Source organism: Cucurbita pepo, chromosome LG10, assembly GCF_002806865.2.
Source record: "Cucurbita pepo subsp. pepo cultivar mu-cu-16 chromosome LG10, ASM280686v2, whole genome shotgun sequence".
Classification (NCBI taxonomy): Eukaryota; Viridiplantae; Streptophyta; class Magnoliopsida; order Cucurbitales; family Cucurbitaceae; genus Cucurbita; species Cucurbita pepo.
Window position 1 is genome coordinate 4,305,657 of NC_036647.1, and position 14,643 is coordinate 4,320,299.

The window sequence follows — 14,643 nt, forward strand, 5'->3', positions numbered from 1 at the left end:
AAAAAAAAAAAAAAAAAAAAAAAAAAAAAAAACATGAGCTACAATGCTGTATAATGGATTTATATAAGCTAAATTAAGTACCTCCATTGAGATGTCATAGTTCTGGGATGTCTTTTCGGCTAGATATGGCAATGGAGGTGGGTCCTACAACAAAAGGCACAAATCATTTAACTTGTTCGAGCGTTTTCACATAACATACAACAGGGGCAACAATGGCGTTACTATTTTTTTTTTAGAAAAGTAAAAAAACGAAAAGAAAAAGAAAAGGGATGATATGGTCTGGTTGTACCTGTATTGGAGAATCACATTTGAAAGGCTCTAAGGCTTCTAGTGTAACAATCCATGGGGATATTGTAGTACCTAAAACAAACATCATGTAGGAAAACAGGGGTAAGGTCCCTAAAAACATTAACAGAGAGATAGCGACGAGTTAAGAGTTCTAACAAAGGTTACGCAAACTACAATCTCTAGCCTGTAAATGCAATGGTATAAGTTCTACCTCAAGCTCCTAGAACAAAAGACGAGAAGAAAAAAGTAAAATGTTTGTACTTACCGAAACTCTTCCCAAGAAAGGGCCCTAGAGGAACAGATTCCCATCCCTGAATGTCTCTGGCTGTGAAAAGACGAAGTATCCGACATTGACCAAGCATGCAAGCAGAAATTTTAAAATTAGCACAGCATTCTTACCACTCCAATCATTCATCAGCACCAGGCCAAAAATATGATCTTCTGCTTTATTTATATCTACAGGCTTTCCCAACTCATTTCCAGTACCAACAACAGCAGCCTGTAACATTTAGTGTCAGATGTCAAAATTGTACCCATAAAGAAGTAGAACAACATAACATGACCTATAACACAACCAAAATTTTGTTAAAAATCTGCATGCGCATCTGAGTTCAGGATTCTCACCATTTCCAGCTCAAAGTCCATCTTGGCGGAAGGACCAAAGTGTGGTGAAGAGTTTACGATTGGAGAGCTCTGGCCTCTGAAGAAGGTAAATACATGAGAAAAATCCTAAGATAATAGCCAGCTACTTCAAGAATGGACCCATTTGCTAGAAAGAATGGGAGCATAGAATTAAAACAGCAATAACCAAGAGTGTACGAGTGCCCGTTAAACGTATAAAGGAAATGTGCAAGAACAAATCATGACAGTAAGATAAATAAGCCTATTAAAGTTGAAATGGATGACATCCAATGCCATCATATTGAAATCGCCAGTCAAGTTTTCAGAGAATGGTTGGCAAAAGATTGGCATATAGCTAAGCACCTTTATTTCGTTCCATCTCATTTTACATTTTCTTTACTCTGATACTAAAAAACTACCGATCAAAAGAAGGAAAACTCAGAAGGAAAAAGAAAAGAAAAAAAAACCGTACCGAGGTCGAACAATGTCTGTCCCTGAGATGACAATAGATGATGCACGTCCATGATATGCAATTGGAAGGTGGAACCTATATATAGAACTAAGGGTTTTCAACTTTCAGAACTTAAAAAGAAAAGAGACTTCGAAGGGTTTAATTGCTACACATTTTGTATCCACAAACCGATTGGGAAGAATTTTGTTTGGAGATCCACAAGATGCAGCTCTGGAATTGTCTGGAAGATGCATAAACGAAAAGAAGTCCGTGTAGTCCTGAATGGCCACAGGAACAACCATTGCAACTTTTCTCTGAAAACGTAGACATCTTATTGACATTAGATGATAAGAGATGTGGAAGGAAGTTGAACATTCTGACTTTTGCATAGCAATACCAGTTGAATAAGTGACCTCGACCTTAAAGCTTCATTGTCACGCAAGGCTGGTTCAGTAGCTGCACCAAAATAAAACCAGTTCTTTCCATTGATTTGATAAGAATGTTAATGCACGTGAAACTTATCTACCAGGGAAGAAACAATGAGCATGCAAATAATAAAACCTTGAATTTTTATACTTCATCCTACCTATATAATTTTAATTTTCTTGGGAAATTTGCACTCATATTGACTCAAGAACTTGATTATAAAAGTTATAGTAAGCATACATGATAACAGTTTTTGAAGCGTCGCACGAGCTTCCTTCCAAGCAGGCCGTCCCAGAGACAGAAACTTGTTTAGATTAGGCTACGCCGAAATTTAAAAAGATCAGGCCTCTTGATTGCTAATTTTTCCAGGGGAAACAAAAAGAGAATAGGAAAGAATGACGTAGTAAAAAATTCCATCAACCGGCATTTCAACAAATACTTGAACATACACATTTACGACACGAGTAATTTAACATACACAATTACGCATCGACCTCTACCGTAGACTTATTACTTAGTTGATCGATGAATTTCCATCAATCCGCATTTCAAGAAAAAAAATACAACTACAGATTGTAGTCATGATCCCGATGTCTTTTATCAAATTTACATCCTCAAGAACGACAAACCAGCGGGGGTAAATAACGCACATTAAAGATCGCTATCAAGCCGTTCACCTTTAACATACCTGATCAAAACAGTCAGAGTCCTTGAGGAGAGAACCGTCGAAAAGGCCTGCGGCGGCGATCTCAGCGAGGTTCAACAGGTACTCACCAATAGCCACACAAGGTCGCTGAACCGAATCAGGTGCAGTCTTGAATACTCCGTAGGGGAGATTCTGAATGGAGAAGTGAGAATCCGGTTGAACTTCGATGAAAGACTTCAGTGCCATGTCCCTGATATCAGTGATTTTAGCGCGAGACAGAGAAAACAAAAAGAGACGGAACAGAGTGAGGACTGCAACTCTATTTATAGAACGCGGGATACAATGGCCAATAAAATTAATAAAAAAAAATTCTTCTTTTAAGTTCATTATTTTAATAGTTGACATTTTGGCGTCCACGGCGTAGTTCGTACATTTACTTCAATTTTTACTGTGGTTGATGTAAGTTTNAAAATCTTCTTTTAACTTCATTATTTTAATAGTTGACAATTTGGCGTCCACGGCGTAGCTCGTACATTTACTTCAATTTTTACTGTGGTTGATGTAAGTTTATGTAAATAAAGGTAAAAAAATCCCATGGAATAACACGCTCAATTTGGCGGTAAAAAAAGATTGGTTAATACAAAACAGAAGCATTATACTGGTTTAGAATTTGACGGTACTTTCAGATAATGTATTGTCTTGACAATTTTGACAGTGACGTTTGATCCCTTGATTTGAGTTTTATATTTGACAAATGGTTGAAAATGACTGAAAATGAATTATTTTTAAATCTCTTTTCAGCGTTGAAATTAAAAAGAATTAATATTTAAAACTATTAAACTAAAATTTGGTAAGAACTTACAACAAGCAGGGGGCCGCCAAAGGACAAAGAAACAGAAGCCAACGTGGGGGAAAGGGAAGCAGGCCACGTGTAAAGATGAGAAAAGATCCAACGGCCACTATGCGACGAATATGTGCCATCCCAACTCGAAGAGATATATATATATATTTATATATATATAAGAAAAAATAATTAAGAAAAAAGAAAAGGAAATTGATTCGAATTCCAAACCGTCTCTAGNCGCTATGCGACGAATATGTGCCATCCCAACTCGAAGAGATATATATATATATATATATATATATAAGAAAAAATAATTAAGAAAAAAAAAAGGAAATTGATTCGAATTCCAAACCGTCTCTAGACAAGAAATCGATTTGCGTTCGTTTCTCATCCTCAAATTATTCTTATTCAGTTCCTTTTTTCTTCTGCCAATCTTTAGTTTTCCTTGCTATGGTTCTCATTGAGCAAAACCAGACCAGGTTTCTCTCTCAACGCTCTCTCTATTTTATTTTTTTGCACTAGTTTTTGCTTTGGTTCGGAATTTTCTGTNCCTATGGTTCTCATATTGAGCAAAACCAGACCAGGTTTCTCTCTCAACGCTCTCTCTATTTGATTTTTTTGCACTAGTTTTTGCTTTGGTTCGGAATTTTCTGTGGAGAGTTCGCTTAATTTTCAGGATTTTCTTTCCTCTTCGATGTTACAGGTACTAATCTTAATCGTATTGGACTTATCTCCAGTAGTTAGAAGTGAACTGGTAGAAAGCTTTGAAGTATTCTTAATCTTTAGAGTTTTAACTACTTGTTTACTGGAGTGTTTGGTAGTTTCTGTTTGTTTTTGGAAATGACATCGAGTATTCGGTTTTGCTTTATTCGTTTTTGAATTCGAGCTTTTCGGATGTCTAGCTTTCGAGCTGGTTTTCCGGAACCTGTTTGTGATAATGCTAGCATGTTTTTATGCATCGAATTGCTATGTACATTTTGTGTGTTATACGCGTTTATGTACGTTGAAATCATTACTTTGAGCTTCGAACTTACGGTATTGTTTTGAATTGATGTTTCAGGGAATAGTTCTTGTGCAGCTAATGATTTCTAGAATCCTGTGAATTGCATTTCTGACCATGCTAAACGATAATAATACCAATAGTCCGTCGGCTCCGGGTGGTCGGACTCGGCATCGCAGGCGCCCAAGTGATGTGTGTCACTCCTTCTCTCTGTTTGATGCGTACCATTTTTATTCACTATTAACTTTTTTCCACATGAAAATATCCACAACAAATAGTCAATTTAAAATGTATTACGGCACTCAAATTATTAGTAGGAGTAATAACAGGAATGCCTAATTATGTCAACTCAAATACTGTGCTTATACTTCATTGGTATTACTTTTAGCTATATTCCCTTTACTGTAGGTGCAGGAAGTATGCATCAGGATATTGGATGGTTTATATATAATTAATTTTAATATATTTTTTTTCAATTGATTTTTAGGTAACTTCGGAGGAGAGCAAGCCAAATGAAAGAAATTTACTAGTTAATGACCGGAGTAAATACAAATCGATGGTGATCCGTGCATACTCAACAATTTGGATGATTGGGGGTTTTGCATTAATAATATATTGTGGGCATCTCTATATTACTGCCATGGTTGTGGTTATTCAAGTTTTCATGGCAAAGGAACTGTTCAACCTACTCAGGAAAGCTCGTGAGGATACTCGTCTACCAGGGTTTCGACTATTAAATTGGTAATGTCAAGGCTTGTTTGTATTTTCTTTGATCTATCCTCTAGTCTCTACAATACCTGTTACTTTCTGATTATGAGAAGCATGCCTTCTCGTTTCTTCTTTTTAGGAGCTTGCATTCTGTATTTACTAATTGATTAAAACTCAAGTGCAGGTACTTCTTCTTCACAGCAATGCTTTTTGTGTATGGTCGCATTTTAAGTCAGCGGCTTGTTAATACTGTCACTTCAGATAAATTTTTATATCAGCTAGTGAGCAGTCTCATCAAGTACCATATGGTTATTTGTTATTCCTTATATATTGCAGGTTTGTGATCCTTTTTTATAGTGTTCCTGTTTTAAATCTCATCTTCTTGAAACTTTAACCTGTGCTATCAACATCATTTCATGGTGTGCAGTTTATAACTGCAATTCTGTGTGTGAAAATTCTATGGATTTTTTTTATTTAATTTCCATTTATTCATTCACTTTCAAAATTTTCTTTTGCATTATTATATTAGTTTTTTCAATTGTCTGGAAATTTAAAATTTCATGACAGCGTTGTAACATTTTTCCCTCGTTATTTCTCTGCTTTTGGTTGGGCTCAGGTTTTATGTGGTTCATTCTTACTTTAAAGAAGAAGATGTACAAATATCAATTTGGCCAGTATGCATGGACGCATATGATTCTAATCGTTGTTTTTACACAGTCCTCTTTCACAGTGGCCAATATTTTTGAAGGAATCATCTGGTAATTCAACCTTCTCAAAGGGGAAAATGTTATGTTATTGAAAATCAAATCTTCTGTGGTTTGCAGTTTACCCTGGAATTTCACTTTTTCCTTAATGAGTATTATTCTGCAGGTTTCTCCTACCAGCATCACTTATTGTTATCAATGACATTGCTGCCTATATATTTGGTTTCTTCTTTGGAAGAACGCCATTGATCAAGTTATCTCCAAAGAAAACTTGGGAGGGATTTATAGGAGCCTCCATTATGACTGTCATATCTGCTTTTGCTGTGAGCAATTTTTTCCTTGCATTCCATTTTTGTCACTGAATTTGATGAGTTTGTTACTTCAACCTTTTATTNTGTTATTGATATTGCTCGACTGGTCATGATAGAGACTCCGTAGTTTTCGTTTTCAAAATTAATTATGAAGCACCAGTACTATCACGTTTGGATTACTTGCCTCAAGTAGTGCTTTAATTTAATTGTANTTTTATTGATATTGCACGACTGGTCATGATAGAGCTTCGTAGTTTTCGTTTCAAAATTAATTAAGAAGCACCAGACTATCATGTTTGGATTACTTGCCTCAAGTAGTGCTTTAATTTAATTGTATTGGCGAAGGTGGACACTGATCATTGACCGGATTAGTATTTTTCATGTAAAAATTGCTAAACTAGGTTATGTATGTGAGTCCGTCATAGATGGTTTCTTTTGGTATTGATTACTTGTTAGCATTCTGTTTGTCGTTCGACATTTGTAGTTAATGAACATGGCCTATTCATTCGTTTTTGCAGCTTGCTAATGTCATGGGTCGTTATCAGTGGCTNTCGTTCGACATTTGTAGTTAATGAACATGGCCTTTTCATTTGTTTTTGCAGCTTGCTAATGTCATGGGTCGTTATCAGTGGCTTACTTGTCCAAGAACGGTAATTGTCTTGCAAAATCATCTTTCTTGCTTTTGAAGAGACTTGTTTTTATTTTGAAATTTTTCTTCACATGGTTCAACAATCTCAGGATTTATCAACTGGTTGGCTTCACTGTGATCCTGGTCCTTTGTTTAAGCCCGAATATTTCACTTTACCAGGATGGACTCCTGATTGGGTCAGTGTTGACTATAAATTGAATCTTATTTAATATGAATGGTATATCTCTTTTATCGCTTCTTATTCTGGCATTCTTCTAACCTTAATGTAAAATTATCTCCAATATGTGCATCTCTATGTATGTCTTGGACCTGACTTTGGGTGAGTTATATTGCTGATCTCCGATCACTTTGCATTTTACTTTTGATTGGAGAAGTTCACTTTTACATTTGATTGAACTTAGAACTATTGGAAAAATCAGCAAGTCTATGAGCCACTCAAAACTTCACTTGATAGGAGTAAGCCATTTGAGCTACATGATGAATAAGGGAGAGCCCCTTGAAGCCATTTGCGCTTTAGAGAGGAACAAGGAGAAGACAGAATTGCCTAGGGACCCTGAGTGGGATAGAAATGATGTGTAGTGTAGAGAGAGAACTAAAAGAATATTGTATCCCTTTGATGCGTATCTTTTAGATATGTTTGCTGATTTACTATGTAACCAATTTTGATTTTTGTTTTATTTAACCACACCTCGAGGACAATGTGTTTGAGGGGCAGGTAATGATAAGGATATTATTAATGGTACATTAGTAATTAGGTAAAGAAGTTGTTAGGGTATTTGGTGGTAAGTAAAGAGAGCAAGGAAGGAGGTTGGACATTATTTTGGTGAGTGAATTAGGACTTGAGAATGATCTCAAGAGGGGAGGGTTCAAGTACCTCGAATACTTGGGGTGTTGTAATTTGTTATCTTTTATATTTCATACATTTGGGCTCTATCAAATATCTTTTCAGTTTTTGGCATTATGTTGTTTTTACTTTTTTATTTTGAGGATTTTCTACGCAAGTTGTTGGCATCAATTAGTCCTCCACCGCCCTTTTAATTTACATAAGAGAGAAAATACGAGCTAAATCTTTCACATATATTGAATCTGTTGTGCCCCTACAAAATTGTCTATAACTAATAACATATATTGAATCTTTCACAAATATATTTCTTGATGCCATGAATGGCCTTTTTGGCACCTTTGATCTGCCGTACATCTATTTTTCCACCTCTTTTTTTTCCAATATTGTTTAGCTTACACTTCATGAAGTTGTTCCAAATTAGTGAGGAACTCACATTTCTATGTTCTCTTTCAGTTTCCATGGAGGAAGGTAAGCATATTGCCAGTTCAAGGACATGCGTTATGCCTTGGTTTATTTGCATCAATAATTGCTCCTTTTGGAGGCTTCTTTGCAAGTGGTTTCAAAAGAGCTTTCAAAGTGAAGGTTCATTCCGAATACCGTCTGTGTTGTTTTGGAAAGTCTCAACTTTGAGATGAGCTATCTCATATCATTTTCTCTGTTTGATGCAGGATTTTGGTGATAGTATTCCTGGACATGGTGGAATTACAGATAGAATGGATTGCCAGGTGAGCCACCAAGAACTCTGGACGTTGGTGCCTTTAATTAATTTACTAATGCAAAACTCTTGATCAACAATAGATCTGGAGAAGAAACCATAGATTCATACATTAGATTTCAGACACTGGGTGGATCATTTGGATGACTTTTACAGTTAGGTTCTCTAAATGGAACTTGATAGTGATTCTTAAAGCTAATTGCGACTATGTTTCAAATGATTTCTACCCCGAACCTTTGAGGGTTAGAAGTACCAAAACGTGATGAAATTATTTTCAAAGACTGTCCAACTAACTGCAGTAATCTTGTAGAGGTTAAACCCTTGATGGGCGGTGGCTATTATTAGAATGGTTACATTTTTGTTTGAAAATTTCCAATTTCTCATCCATTGATCTGTCTGATTGTATTTTGATTACAACCTACCCCTTTGAAGATGGGAACAAGTAGTTTTCGTGACTTTGTCCTCTATTTAGGGGGAGGTTCTAGCAGGTTTACAAAGTATGAATAATATTGTGTTGCTTACCAGATAGTGTTACTTTCCTAATTTGTTCACTGCCATAATTTCCTGAAACTTTATGTAGATGGTGATGGCTGTATTCGCCTACATATATCATCAATCCTTTGTTATGGCTCAGAACCTATCCGTTGACACAATCTTGGACCAGGTAATCTTTTGCCCCTTTTTTTTGTTTCATTTTACGGTGATTTAAGTTCTTACCCAATAGTTGTAAAATCCATGTACTTGGTGTATTGCTGCATTTATAGATATTAGTGAATCTCACACTCGAGGAACAAGCAGCTCTATACTTGAAGCTTGGGCAAATCTTGCAACAGCGGGTGGTTGGCTAGAATCTGATGCCTTCATTCTCTCATTGTTTCAGAAAGTTCGGATGTTGTAACATTGTGAAATAAATTAAAAATATCATGTAATGATTTATTCTTGTCGCCCCAGCTTACATATGTAGCGTTCCTTGGCGATTATTCATAGATGATAACCTTCTTAATAATCTCGTTGGATAGCCTGAATAGATGTCTTGTATTTTAGCTGTTATATTGCTCATCAAAGAGAATATGCAATGTAAAATTGATTGTTTATTTCAAGTTATAGTGTATATATCAACTTTCAACTCAATAGAGGAGTGAAAATCAAGGGTTAACTTTCTAATCATTCCTAAGTGAGAAGAAAAAGAAACAATGCCAAAAAGGTCGCATTTTGTCTCTCTATACCTCCATTTAAACAGTCAACATAGGTCAAAATTTGAGCCTGGTCTTCACTTTCGGAAAAATTCCCATTAAATGAAGAACTTGAGTGGCCCATCCTCTTTTGCTGCGCCCGACAAAACATTAAGAATGTGTTTGCAAAATAGGAACTCAAACCCATGAAAACATGCCACAAGGCATGACCTTGAGGATTGATGGTCCAATCTGATATCTTCTTGCAGTAACCCCGATCGACGCAACACAAAATGCCTAAGAGAAACGTCAACGAGTACAGTCTTGCTAACCGCTTAGCCGAGGCATCTTGTGTGTACATCCGACAGTTTGGCCCAACTCCTTAGTCAATGGCCCAAAGCAGCACCAAGGCCCAATCTGTTCTTATCGAAAGGCCCAACCTGTTCTTATCAAAAGCAGACCCGACTCTTTAGTGTCTTTCTGGCCCAAACCGACACCACAGACCAACCTATTCCTCTCCAAAGCAGGCCCGAATCTCTAATCCAACAAGGCTACGGTACCCAACTCTCTAGTCTCATTCTGGCCCATATCGACACCCAGGCCCAACCTATCATTATCAAAAGCCGGCCCGACATTCTAACCAAACAGGCAACAAGGCCTAGCCCAAGTCGACACCAGGGCCTAATCTATTCCTCGACATCCTTCTGGCCCGAGCCGATCTCTTTCGACATCCTTCTGGCCCGAGCCGATCTCTTTCGACTCCCTACTGGCCCGAGCCGAACTCTTTCGACTCCCTACTGGCCCGAGCCGAACTCTTTCGACTCCTACTGGCCCAAACAGAGAGGAACTCTTTCATCTCTTACTGGCCCATGCTGAGCCGAAACTCTTTCTGGCCCAAGCCGATTTTTCTGGTCCATGCCGACACTCAGGCCCAACATATTCTTATCCAAAGCATGCTGACTCTATAATCCAAGCACACTTCCGGGCCCAACTCTTTAGTCTATTTCTGGCCCAAGCCGACGCCAAGGCCGAATCGATAATTATCCAAACCATACAATGGCCCAACAAGCCTAAAGGCCCAAGAGGCATGGAGGCCCATTGAAAGACGGCACGACACTGTAATCCAAGCAGGCTACGGCAAAGCGACGATGGTGAAACTCGAGTCATCTAGGGAAGGCGAGCATTTGATAAGACACGTATTTTGATTACCATTACTCGAACACATTCAAAAGATCAAGGTCCGGAAACTGGGGGTATTCAAGCAGGTGTTGAAACTTATGAGCCACAATGGCTTGATTCGTAAGCAGACCATTGCAGGGGCGAATCCAGGCGAAATGAAGGCATGAAAGTTTAAATTTAACCTCTTTCATTTTTTATGGGTGGCGATGGGTTGCGGTTGTAGCCTTCATAGGAAAATTAATTCTGCACAAAACTAGTTCCTGTAGATTGTTCATATTATTAGGGTTGATGCTTTATGTTCATGTGTGATCTGTTGTCCATAGCAGCAAAATTCCAGAGAAATCCGTACAGATTTACAATGGGGCTTTTGATTGTTCTTAGTTATAATTGTTCGGAATAGCACCAACTGCAGAATCTATCTTAATAGGAACTTCGGAAAGGGAACACCATTTAAAACCTTTAAATCAGGGAAAATAGATGAAATGTAGGCACCGATAGACGCACGCTACTGGGAAATCAAAGCAGTTTGCCTGGAAGGTATCACATTAAAAATTGATATCAGAGAAGGTTCTCATGAAAAGCCAAAAACTAATGTTGTTTCGCTAACCTCCCCTTCTCGTAATTAAACAAAACCAGATATTAAACAGATCAAAGAACAGAGATTAAGAATGTAGTAAGACAGAAAAAAGATCAGAAAATGTTAGAAGTTCGGTAAGCAGATTCGTCGATGAAGATCCGATTAGATCTGAAACAACGACCGGCCAGATAACTTCTCTGGTTTGATTTATCTGCAGCCTCTTCGGCAGGTCAAGAACAAGGGAGTCACCCTTCTCTTGGTACAATGCAGAATCAAGAAAACAGATCTCAAGAATCAAAATAATATGCGAAACGAAAAAAATAAAATGCTTCAGATGAACGGAGACGTAAGAAGATGAAGTCGTGATTAAGGAGGCTACGGTGAGGAGTAGTGGCTAAGAACCCTAGCAAGGCCATTTAATAGAAAAAAAAGATTCAGTAAACCGCAAAGGCGGATGAGTACGGGAGATCGTGACCGTTGATCTCTCCATGCGACGAGATAGGGTTTCTCCGCCAAATTACTAATTAGACTCATTCACACTTATTTAAATTTAAAATAATAATAATAAATTGAGTAACCTCACTAATTCAAACGTTTTGTACAAATTTATACTGAATTAACGCAATAATATTTTTTGTCAAATATTATATATTTTTAATCCATTAAAAATATAAAATAATATTTTTTAATGCATTTTCACTCTCGAAGAGTAAGTCAAAATCGACTCATTGACTCGCTTGAATCGCGCGGCTAATGGCAACCACAAAGACCCAACAAAACTAACTAACTAACTAAAGCCAAGGGATGGTGCCAAAAATAGAAGCGAAGGCAATTCATGGTCCATGGAGGGTGGCTCGAAAGGCAATATAAGCTCAGATTCATAGCCACATTGTGCAGGCTTCATTCAAACCAAACCTCCAAACATCCCATCTTCCATCCATCTTAGAAAATAAAATGGCAGCTTCCACCAAAATGTTTGCAATCTGCATCATTACGATGCTCGTTTCCTCATTTGTGGTGACCCCAGCAGCCGCAGAGTCTCTTGGTTATGGCGCCATCGGTGAGGATGCAGGTGAAAAATGCCCCGATGGCAAATGCGAAACACAAGGAGATCCAGCCAACAATTATAACAGAGGATGTGAGGCCGATAAGATGTGCAGAGGCAACTAGATTCTCCCCTCATTCTGCTCTATAATAACCATCTCCATTCAAATTATTTTATAATTCTTTCTCGTGTAAAATTAAATAATTTCTCTCAAATGTGCCCATAAAGTTTATTTTTTTTCGACAAATTTTAATTTTTAGTTTAGTTGTATGTGCGATCAATTACCACAAATATCATACTTTAAAATATCATTTTATATTTTCATTTAATTGTAAAATAAAAATAAAAAAATAATTAAAAAAATTAAAAAAAAAAAAAAACTTATCCAATTTAAAATCAATAGAAAAAGATGGGTGATAATATGTCCTCCCCTTCAAAGAAAGAACAGGACGAAGACCAACAACTTCCAACAGCTTCTTTCTTTTCTTGGATTTGAAGGCTAGTAGTTCTGGTTTGCCATATTTCTATAAACGGGCCATTCTGAAATCCGGCCCCAACTCTATAGTTTACTTCTGGCCCAAGTCGGCACCCAAGCCTAATCTATTCTTATCCAAAACATGCTCTGGCCCATCCGGCATCCAGGCCCAACCAATAATTATCCAAAGCAGGCCCGATAGCAGGCTACCGGCCCAACTTCAGTCTCTTTCTGGCAAATGCCGGCACCCAAGCCCATTGTATTTCTATAAACGGGCCATTTTGAAATCCGGCCCCAACTCTATAGTTTACTTCTGGCCCAAGTCGGCACCCAAGCCTAATCTATTCTTATCCAAAACATGCTCTGGCCCATCCGGCATCCAGGCCCAACCAATAATTATCCAAAGCAGGCCCGATAGCAGGCTACCGGCCCAACTTCAGTCTCTTTCTGGCAAATGCCGGCACCCAAGCCCATTGTATTCTTATCCCAAAGAGGCCCAACTCTCTAAACCAAGCAGGCTACCGGGCCTAACTAAGGAATATGTTATCATGATTATGGCTTTAATTCTTTTTTTTTTGGAGAAGAAAATTTTAATTTTTGAACTGACAGTCGTAAATACTTGCAATTTCTCCGCCACGTCCCTTTTCTTCTACAACCATCGCAAAATTCTCAACTACGGTGAACAGAATGTATAGGTTAGCCGCGGTCTTCTGCCACGCTGCTAATGCCGTTCTATAGCACAGCAGCACCGACTATTCGCCGGAAAATCCGCCGCCGATCACTTTAGCTTCATTTTATCGTTAATTTAAGGAGATGATGTGTCACTTCGGTAGGGGAGATAGAAAATGTCAGTTTAGAAGAACCTTTCATACAGATGCAGGGGCAATCGAGTCACAGAATCTGTTTGAGCCCCCGCAAAAATAAGGATAGTTCAGAGTGTGCCTCCATGGAGAAGAAACGGGTTCATGCTGGCAAAATGGTTTGATTCTTACAAGCGGACCAGAATTATTGATGTTTCAGGATTATTGATGTTTCAGGGTTGCTGGTAGCCTTCATAGGTCAATAAATTGTACACAGAACTAGTTCATGTTCATTGTTCGCATATTGATTCTTAATGTTCCTTTGTAATTTCCTTTGTCCATAGCAGCAAAATTTCAGAGCAATCTGTGTAGATTTATAATGGAGGCTTTAGCTTGATCTTGACTACTACCGATCGGAATAGCCCCAACAACTTCAGAATCTATCTTGACGAGTCTTCTAAAGAAAATTAAAAAGAAGTGTCATCTCGATCCAAATTTGTATCTCTTCAGCTTATTCTTAAGAACTTCAGAAATGGAACCAATTTAAAACCTTAAAATCAGAGAAAATGGAAGAAATGTAGGCACCGATAGACGCAAACTACTGGGACATCAAAGCAGTTTGCCTGGAAGGTGACACATAAAAAATCAATATGCGAGAAGGTTCTCATGAAAAGGCTAAAACCTATGCCATCTCACTCATCTCCCCTTCTCATAATTAAACAAAACCAGAGATTAAAAAGATCAAAGAAACCAGATTAAGAAGGAAGAAACACAGAAAAAAAAAAAAGATCAGAAAATGTAAGAAGTTCGGTAAGCAGATTCGTCGACGAAGATCCGATTAGATCTGAAACAACGACCGGCCAGATAACTTCTCTGGTTTGATTTATCTGCAGCCTCTTCGGCAGGTCAAGAACAAGGGAATCGCCCTTCTCTTGGTACAATGCAGACTCAAGAAAACAGATCTCAATAATCAAGTTCAGATGCGAAACCAAAAAAAAAATCTCAGAGCGGCGAACGCATAGGTGATAATATGAAATCGTGATTAAGGAGGCTGCGGTGAGGAGTAGTTGATATGAACCCTAGCAAGGCCATTTAATAGAAAAATTCACTGAACGGCAAAGGCGGATGGAACGAAAGATCGTGACCGTTGATCTCTCCATGCGACGAGATAGGGTTTTCCACCAAATT

The 14,643-nt window shown here is 37.9% G+C and overlaps 2 protein-coding genes and 2 non-coding genes across 8 annotated transcripts in view; 1 reads left to right on the forward strand and 3 right to left on the reverse strand.

The window, feature by feature from the left end:
- Window positions 1-2,708, reverse strand: part of LOC111803301 (fumarylacetoacetase-like) — a 3,889-nt gene extending 1,181 nt beyond the window's left edge. For both annotated transcript variants that reach the window (XM_023687638.1, XM_023687639.1), the window contains exons 1-10: window positions 2,475-2,708; window positions 2,027-2,105; window positions 1,758-1,816; window positions 1,550-1,674; window positions 1,382-1,456; window positions 913-988; window positions 688-787; window positions 554-613; window positions 290-360; window positions 82-144 (exon numbers count right to left, since the gene is read on the reverse strand). In XM_023687638.1, coding sequence (XP_023543406.1) covers window positions 82-144; window positions 290-360; window positions 554-613; window positions 688-787; window positions 913-988; window positions 1,382-1,456; window positions 1,550-1,674; window positions 1,758-1,816; window positions 2,027-2,105; window positions 2,475-2,678 — 912 coding nt within the window. In that variant the 5' untranslated portion in view covers window positions 2,679-2,708. The remainder of the gene's footprint in view (window positions 1-81; window positions 145-289; window positions 361-553; window positions 614-687; window positions 788-912; window positions 989-1,381; window positions 1,457-1,549; window positions 1,675-1,757; window positions 1,817-2,026; window positions 2,106-2,474) is intronic.
- A 902-nt stretch (window positions 2,709-3,610) lies between these two features.
- LOC111804014 (phosphatidate cytidylyltransferase 2-like) lies at window positions 3,611-9,308 on the forward strand. Of its 4 annotated transcripts, XM_023688659.1 has the most exons (13): window positions 3,611-3,723; window positions 3,827-3,860; window positions 4,337-4,468; window positions 4,764-5,017; window positions 5,169-5,320; window positions 5,601-5,742; window positions 5,855-6,011; window positions 6,602-6,649; window positions 6,738-6,824; window positions 7,946-8,074; window positions 8,161-8,217; window positions 8,788-8,871; window positions 8,972-9,308. In XM_023688659.1, the coding sequence occupies exons 3-13, from the start codon at window positions 4,394-4,396 to the stop codon at window positions 9,053-9,055; spliced, it is 1,269 nt and encodes a 422-aa protein (XP_023544427.1). In that variant the 5' UTR covers window positions 3,611-3,723; window positions 3,827-3,860; window positions 4,337-4,393; the 3' UTR covers window positions 9,056-9,308. The 4 variants fall into 4 exon arrangements, with proteins under 4 accessions (XP_023544427.1, XP_023544426.1, XP_023544430.1 ...); XM_023688658.1 differs by lacking the exon at window positions 3,827-3,860 and having other exon boundaries at window positions 3,611-3,755; XM_023688662.1 differs by lacking the exons at window positions 3,611-3,723; window positions 3,827-3,860 and adding an exon at window positions 3,869-3,979.
- A 1,945-nt stretch (window positions 9,309-11,253) lies between these two features.
- LOC111804592 lies at window positions 11,254-11,355 on the reverse strand. Its single transcript, XR_002816556.1, has one exon. It is a non-coding gene; the product is annotated as a small nucleolar RNA snoR109 (small nucleolar RNA).
- A 2,894-nt stretch (window positions 11,356-14,249) lies between these two features.
- LOC111804591 lies at window positions 14,250-14,351 on the reverse strand. Its single transcript, XR_002816555.1, has one exon. It is a non-coding gene; the product is annotated as a small nucleolar RNA snoR109 (small nucleolar RNA).
- Window positions 14,352-14,643: the final 292 nt, after the last annotated feature.